This window comes from Oratosquilla oratoria, chromosome 11 (assembly GCF_046742065.1).
Source record: "Oratosquilla oratoria isolate Oo_2021 chromosome 11, ASM4674206v1, whole genome shotgun sequence".
NCBI lineage: Eukaryota > Metazoa > Arthropoda > Malacostraca > Stomatopoda > Squillidae > Oratosquilla > Oratosquilla oratoria.
In genome coordinates, this window is record NC_134787.1 from 51,007,309 (window position 1) to 51,014,808 (window position 7,500).

Genomic DNA, 7,500 nt, shown 5'->3' on the forward strand with positions numbered 1-7,500 from the left:
AATGAGTTACAGTATCAAAGTCTGGCGACCTTTTGATCTATAACAAGGCCAGATGCAGGAAAAGTAATAATGGTAATGATAATGATGTCAAGAATAATAAGGATAATACTAATAATGATAATAAGGATACTAATGATAATAGTTAAAATAATGATAATGATAATAATGATAATAGTGATGACGGTGATAAGACAATAACAAGAATAACGATAATTGTTTTTTTCATTATTGTGCTTTTACCTATTTATTTATTCCCTTATTTTTTTACTTATCCATAAGTTTGTTTATTATTTTCTCTGTAACCAACCTCTTAATATACACACCAAACCAATAGAGAATAACATAATGAAATGACAGGTCAAATATCTCTTGTTGGAATGCGGGCAACCCTCTGAGCCTCACTGCTATTGAACTCTCCAGGTTCGTGGACGAGTCTCCGAGGTGGCTGATGCAGAACGACCGCGGGGAAGAGGCTGTCAGGGTCCTGCAGAAAGCGGCTCGGCTCCACAAGGCCGAGATTCCCTCGACCAAGGCGCTGCAAGTGCTCGCCGAGGAAATGATGGAGGTAAGCACTCCTCCGAGGTGTTGGACTACGTACTGGACTCGTGATGGTTTAGGTAGCGGGGCAGAAGGGTCCAGACCAACAGAAAACAAAGTCTCATATAGTGAACCCAACTCAGATGTTCAAGAAATCCCAGAAATTACTAATTCATCAACTTCAAGCGAAGCTTTGCTAATTGTGGAAGATGGCGTAATAAAATCGACATTATTACACTCCAGAGCAATTAACAGGGTACAGTGCAATTGAAAGGAGTCACGTAGACCTGTTACCCTCCCGGTAATAGGTGTTCCACCTATAGGTAATGCTGTGACATGACGAACATCACACTCCCGTCCCCTTGTCCAAGGGGGACAGTAATGGGTTGCAATATTAGGGGAAGATTTTTCACACTTATTTGTTGTCCCTTTTATCTTGGCTTCTTGTCTATAAAATGGTCATCCCTGACACCCGCCCATTGCTCGTGTCAGAGACAATGTGGCAAGATACAGCATCTCCACAGCAGGGCCCCACAGCCGAAGCTGGGTTACATCCGCCGATTCATTTATATAACGACCCTCTCCCCTTATCCGCTCACGAATAATTAGAGAAGACAGGGGGAAATCTTGTCTGGCAATTTATCATCCCTTCACAGCCATTCTCCATTCATACCTATATCTTGCCCTCTCCCTTCCCTGCTTGACAGACACTCCCCTTTCAACCAAGGCTTCCTCCACCCCATCCATTTATCCCATTATCGGTCTTCTCCTCAATTTCACTCCACCCACCTCTACCTTTCATATATATTTTTTTCTTTCTTCACTCTTTCCATGTGCTCAAACCATCCCACATTTTTTCGATCAACCCTAACTGCTAACTCTTTCCATCCCCGGCCTCCGCCTCACCTCATTTCTCACTGTACCCATCCTCGTAACCCCCATCATACCTCTTACAAACTTCACCTTAAACACAGTTAAGCTCCTCGTTTCTGCCTCCTTTAGCGTGCAAGCGTCTGCAATTACCCCTTCGTGTTTTGTATAGAGTATACTACTATGTATGAAATTATATTCATATAGAAATACATAAGGTTTTAACCTATGCCATAATTATAAACACTTCCACAGTTTTGTAAATGGGGCTAATATGCCTGATGTACCATGTTGTTAGATTAGGTAACGACAGAAAAAAAAAGTTTGAAAAACCAATGATTCAAAGAAATGTTCCTTCGCACGGCGGGGTTCTCGTCTCACCACAGGCGACCAAGTCAGGGAAGGAGAAGACGATGAACAGGAGGAAGAGGAACCCAGTTGTACAGCTGGCCAAGGACTTCGTCGAAGTCCTCATCCAGTTCTTCGCGACCCCCGCCATGAGGCTCATCACGCTGGTCATGCCCTGCGTCTGGTTCCTGCAGCAGTTGACCTACCTCGGGGTCATGATCAACGCAAACAACTTCAGCAGGTTTGTGCACCGGTTTGTCTTGTGGCGGGGGATAAGGATGTCGCTACCAAGTACCACCTACATTGTTAAATGTGATTAGATAGGGAAGAGCGAGGTGGGATGAGGATTTTTCCTCCTTCCTCTCTCCCCCTCTCTCTCTCTCTCTCTCTCTCTCTCTCTCTCTCTCTCTCTCTCTCTCTCTCTCTCTCTCTCTCTCTCTCTCTCTCTCTCTCTCTCTCTCTCTCTCTCTCTTCAAAGAATCAAATCATGATTTTACTCAGCCAGCCCCCTTTAAAGGGAGGAAACAAACCATTGGTTCATGCATGGATTAGGTTCTGCATTTTACTGACCACACAAAAATAGAGATGATCAGAAGCAAATGTATTTGCAAATTGCCCAACACAGTGACAAAATCAGAATGGTATAGATAGGAATTTAAAGAAAAGAAATAGATGAGCATCTACATGTATGTATAATTATATACACACATACAAAACTTTCGAACATGCATATATATATATATATACATGCATACTGTACATTACAAAGGATTACAAAGGATATCTGCATAGGATTCCAAGTTATTGCTGTAGGTTTCTTCTTGTGAGGGCTTTCTCTGTACCCTGTGTGATAAAAGGTAGACTTGCTCTATGGCAACATCTCCAGCCGGTGTTGTTGCCATAAATTATGTCTAAACTTTCTCAGGCACGATGAGACAGTATATGTGCATTTAGTAATAGTAGGAGTCTTCACATTCTATGACATGAGTGAACTCTGCCGGAATAGAATAGATAAAGGGATTCTTAATTAAACCAGAAAGAAAGAGAAAAAAATCCAGATCGCCAGGACAGTTTCACAAACTCCCTTTCTTCCGCTTCTTCTTCTTCTCTTATTTTTCTCCTCCTCCTCCTCCTCCTCCTCCTCTTCTTTTTTTCCAAATGTCTGGCACCTTTCCTGTAATTTGTACAATCATCCTCTTCTTTCTGGACAGTGCCAACCCGTTCGTCTATGTGGCACTGATCAGCTCGATGGAAGTGCCATCCGTGCTGACAGCCACCAAGCTGACAGACCGTTTCGGGCGTCGTCCCGTCATGACACTCGGCTTCCTCATCTCCGGCTGCTGCAATCTGGCAGTCCCCTTCATCCCGGCAGGTAAAAAAAAAGTGTTGAATTAAAAATAGATAGATAATTAGATAAGTTAGATAAGTAATAGATAGTTAAGTATATAAATTGATAAATGAATACATAAGGAAATAAATTAATAAGATAAAGACTTAAGGAAATATGTTAGGTAGAATAAAGTAATAGATGAATTAATAATTAAATAAGGAAATATATTAAAGATAGGTGATTAAATAGGCAACTATATAAATGAATGAGGACATATATTTGGTAAATTAATGCTAAGTGAATAAGTTTCAGATAGAGGAGTAGATAAATAAAAAGATAAACAAATAGATAAATAGAAAATAGAAATAAAAGGAGAGAGGTAAAACAAAAACACCAAAATGGCTGAGTCATCTTGATGTTTCTGTGTAGCAACTTCATGGCGGCTTAAAGTACACATATGCCAATTCAACACCAAGACCAATCATCAGTTTCAAAATGTTTCTATATGGAAAGGTCAAGACTAGAAATAAAGATACAACCTTTGTCATCATTCATCTTAACGCTTCTCTGTGCCAGTTTCAAGATTTAAAAAAGAGGGGAGAATTGCGCATTTGATATCAAGTCCTTCATCAGTTATTGTCATATTTGTGTCGCCATGACACGTGATGTAAAATGATTCTTTGTACATGACCATTGTGAGCCGGTGATAGATGCAATGAATAGATTGACTGATTCAGGATTTCTATCTTTCGATGGACAGATCTTCGGTGGTTGCAGTGGACTGCAGTGTTGTCCGGCTTTCTATCCATTGCTGGAGCAATACAGGTAAAAGATATACACACACACAGACACACACACACACACACACACACACACACACACACACACACACACACACACACACACACACACACACACAGGAAAGAAAAAAACAGCACACACACCTCTCATGGCGCTGTGGTTAGAGCTCTGGCCTGCCACTACGGAGGTCCGGGTTCGACCCTCGCCCGGGGCTGAAATAATATCAGTATCGCAGCGCTGAGGGGTGTTACTCCAACTCTCGTGGGCGGGGAGTTGGGGGTGTGTGTGTGTGCAAGGTCATAGCATTACCCATAGATCGGACCTACGAGCTCTGAGCTCTCTTCCAGGAGGGAAATAGCTGTCGATCACGAGTCCAACACGTGATCCAAAGACCAAGTGAATACACATTTAAAAATAGTTTAGATAAAATGAGATATGAAGACGGGACCACACGAGCATAGCTCCCCTTCCCGTAAAATACAACTAGGTAAATACAACTAGGTAAATACATGTATATATGTTATTTTACACAAATTTTCCCTGACAGCTCCCGGTTAGGATGTCAATCAAGCGAAAACGTGCGTGAACGACAAATAAAAAAATCGGGAGGAAAATGTATAGACTATTGAGATCTGTTCCATGAAAGGGATTGGGGTGAACTGGGAGTATTCCATGTTCAAAAAGTGTTCAACTAACAGTGCTACTAGCAGAAAGAACCAACGACGGGTACCTACAAGTGATGATCCTTCAAGACGGACGTCAGAGAAAGTGATCTCCCCGCAGTCCCGAGGGGCTGGCACTCGGTCTTTGGAGAGCTGACAACCGGCGACTGATCCCTTCCCCAGAGAGATATATGGGGGGGGGGCCGAGGGCCGTTGCCAGCCGCTTTGGGGCTGCGGGTTTGCAGTCAGTGGAACACGCGATGCCTTAATTCATTGACGCCGGTGACAATAACAACAACAACAACAACAACTGTCTGGGTTTACTTAACAGCAACAGCAGCAGCAGCAACAAACAATAAGAACAATAGGCAAAATCTACTCAATAATAACAACAACAACGGCATGAGCAACAACAACAACAATAGCCTAAATGTACCCAACAACAATAGCCTAGTTCTGTCCAACAACAAAAACAACAATACCCTAAATTTACCCAACAACAACAACAATAGCCTAAATGTTCCCAACAAAAATAGCCTAGCACTGTCCAACAACAAGAACAACAATACCCTAAATTTACCCAACAACAACTATAGTCTAGTTCTATCCAACAACAACAATAGCTTCTCTTTATTCCATGTCTTTAACTTTCCTGTTTCCCTGTAGGTGAACTACTTGTACCTGCCGGAGGTGTTCCCGACCATCATCCGGGCCCGCGGCGTCTCGATCTGCTCCTTGATCGGCCACATCGGCTACGGGTGCGCCCCCTTCATCGTCGAGTTCCTCGTAAGTCCTTCAAGGTTCTGCTCGTAATGTCGGGTGAGGGGGGGAGGGAGGAGGTAAGCAAGGGCATTACCTCCTTCCCCCACCCCTTTTTTTTTTTGTCGTTATCCACTTCCAAGGAGTTCATAAGGGGTGAATAAAATCGCCTCTCTCCTTTGCCAGAAAAAAGTACAAAATGCTTCATCATGTTGAAAGGGTAAAAAAAATTGAACCCTGATTGGGTGTTAATAGGAAAAAAAGTGAGAAGGTAACTGGACATGGTCGCCTTCAGCCATTTTTTAATAATTAAAAAAAGGAAAGTCAAAATTTCTTGAAGAAAGGAAAATTAAAATTCAATATTCTAGGAGATACTGATGAAAAGTTTGTCTTTTTTTTCCAAGGTCAATGAACACCAGCTAAGGGTCTTCCTTCCCCTCCAATTTGTCTCTCGTTCTTTTCTCTCTCTCTCTCTCTCTCTCTTCCTTCACTCTCTTTCTAACTCTGAGGTTCTCTGTAACTTTCCCCTCCTTCATATTTTCCTCTCATTCTTCTTTCTATGCCTCTCTCTCTCTCTCTCTCTCTCTCTCTCTCTCTCTCTCTCTCTCTCTCTCTCTCTCTCTCTCTCTCTCTCTCTCTCTCTCTCTCTCTCTCTCTCTCTCTCTCTCTCTATATATATATATATATATATATATATATATATATATATATATATATATACATATGTATACATTGTTTTCGACCAATACATGAACCGGTCTCCTACAGGGTCAGTCCCCGACCTTACCTGCCTCCGTTGTGTTCGGAGTTTGCGGCCTCGGCATCTGCGTGCTGGTGCCCTTCCTGCCGGAGACGAACAAGCTGAAGATGTGCGACGTCGTCCAGGACGTGGAGGACCGGAGCAGGAACCAGGAAACTCTGTGGGTGTCCTGGCTTCGATCGCTCTCCTGCAGCCGCTCCTCCAAAGGAAGTCACCCGGTCAACCATCCCGACAAGGAGGATGAAAAGTTGGCGCCGATGAAAGAAATGAGTTGTTGAGCCGATTTTTTTTTTTTTTTTTTTTTTTGTGATTCATCATGGTCTTGGATCATGTGTTGAACTCGTGATCGACAGCTAGTGTATATGTGTGTGTGTGTGCGTGTGCGTGTGTGTTCTGGCATCGGATCACTGACCGAAAATACAAAGTATATTTTTATATAAAACTACAAATAAAGATGTTGTGTACCCTAAAACAGTCTAGGGTATGTTTTGCTAAGTATCTTGATATATAGATAGTCATCGTTACTTCCAGTGTTATTTACTGGAAACCCGCGGCCCCTCAGCCGCTGGAAACGGTCCTTAGGCCTTTTTGTATATCTCTCAGGAAATGAAAATTATCTGAACTATTGTCTGTTGTATTATTTCTATCTAACCGGTGGAGCCGTGAAATAGTTGGCAAGTTGTTCGAGATTACGAGCCCAGGCTAGCAACCGAGTGCCAACCTCTCGGGGCTGCACCTCTGGATGGAGGTGAGAGTTGATGGGATTTGAAGACGAGCGGTCGGGAGATGATTCTCTCTTACGTCCATCTCCCAGGACCATCGCGATCTAAATTGTCCACATTAAATTTTGTCACATTTATTTTGAGGGGGAAAAATGTATGAATAGATAGATGTATCAAGATGGGTAACGATTAATAGACAATTTGCAAACCTTTAAAATAATTGCCATGTACTTGGTGTGCTTCACAAGAGGGATTGGAAAGTAGATCACAATGTGTTACCAAACGGGCAGCTACTGACCGTCTCGATCCTTCCTCTCGCTTATGTAAACAGAATGTCGTTTGAAACAGGGCTCGTTCATACTTGGAAACTGATTTAGGAATATGTAGCCATACCCCGCCATATGTCTTACACCCAATACATTCTACACAAATCTCTTCTATTTTTCCTCCATAATTATTCTTTCTTTTTTCTGTTACATTATTTACGTCATGATAGTTTTCTTTTATAGATGGGAAGGGGTAGCAATAGTAATTTTCTATCGTGTCCCTATGTCTGGCTGTATCTTTCTCTCTCTCTATCCCTCTATCTATCTATAATCCCATCAGTCTACTTTTTTCTGCACTTCAGTTGATAAAAAACACGCATTCCACGTTCACTTCCATACAAATTAAGAAACTGAAAAAAACAGAGCGGACGTCACCTGTAAGGAT

The 7,500-nt window shown here is 42.3% G+C and overlaps 1 protein-coding gene across 2 annotated transcripts in view; it reads left to right on the top strand.

Annotated features, from left to right (window-relative positions):
* The window catches only part of LOC143029489 (solute carrier family 22 member 20-like), a 26,903-nt gene extending 20,225 nt beyond the window's left edge, over positions 1 to 6,678 (top strand). For both annotated transcript variants that reach the window (XM_076192147.1, XM_076192148.1), the window contains 6 exons: positions 421 to 565; positions 1,794 to 1,996; positions 2,967 to 3,127; positions 3,846 to 3,910; positions 5,215 to 5,334; positions 6,076 to 6,678. In XM_076192147.1, the coding sequence (XP_076048262.1) occupies positions 421 to 565; positions 1,794 to 1,996; positions 2,967 to 3,127; positions 3,846 to 3,910; positions 5,215 to 5,334; positions 6,076 to 6,345 (964 nt within the window). In that variant the 3' untranslated portion in view covers positions 6,346 to 6,678. The remainder of the gene's footprint in view (positions 1 to 420; positions 566 to 1,793; positions 1,997 to 2,966; positions 3,128 to 3,845; positions 3,911 to 5,214; positions 5,335 to 6,075) is intronic.
* The last annotated feature ends 822 nt before the right edge of the window (positions 6,679 to 7,500 follow it).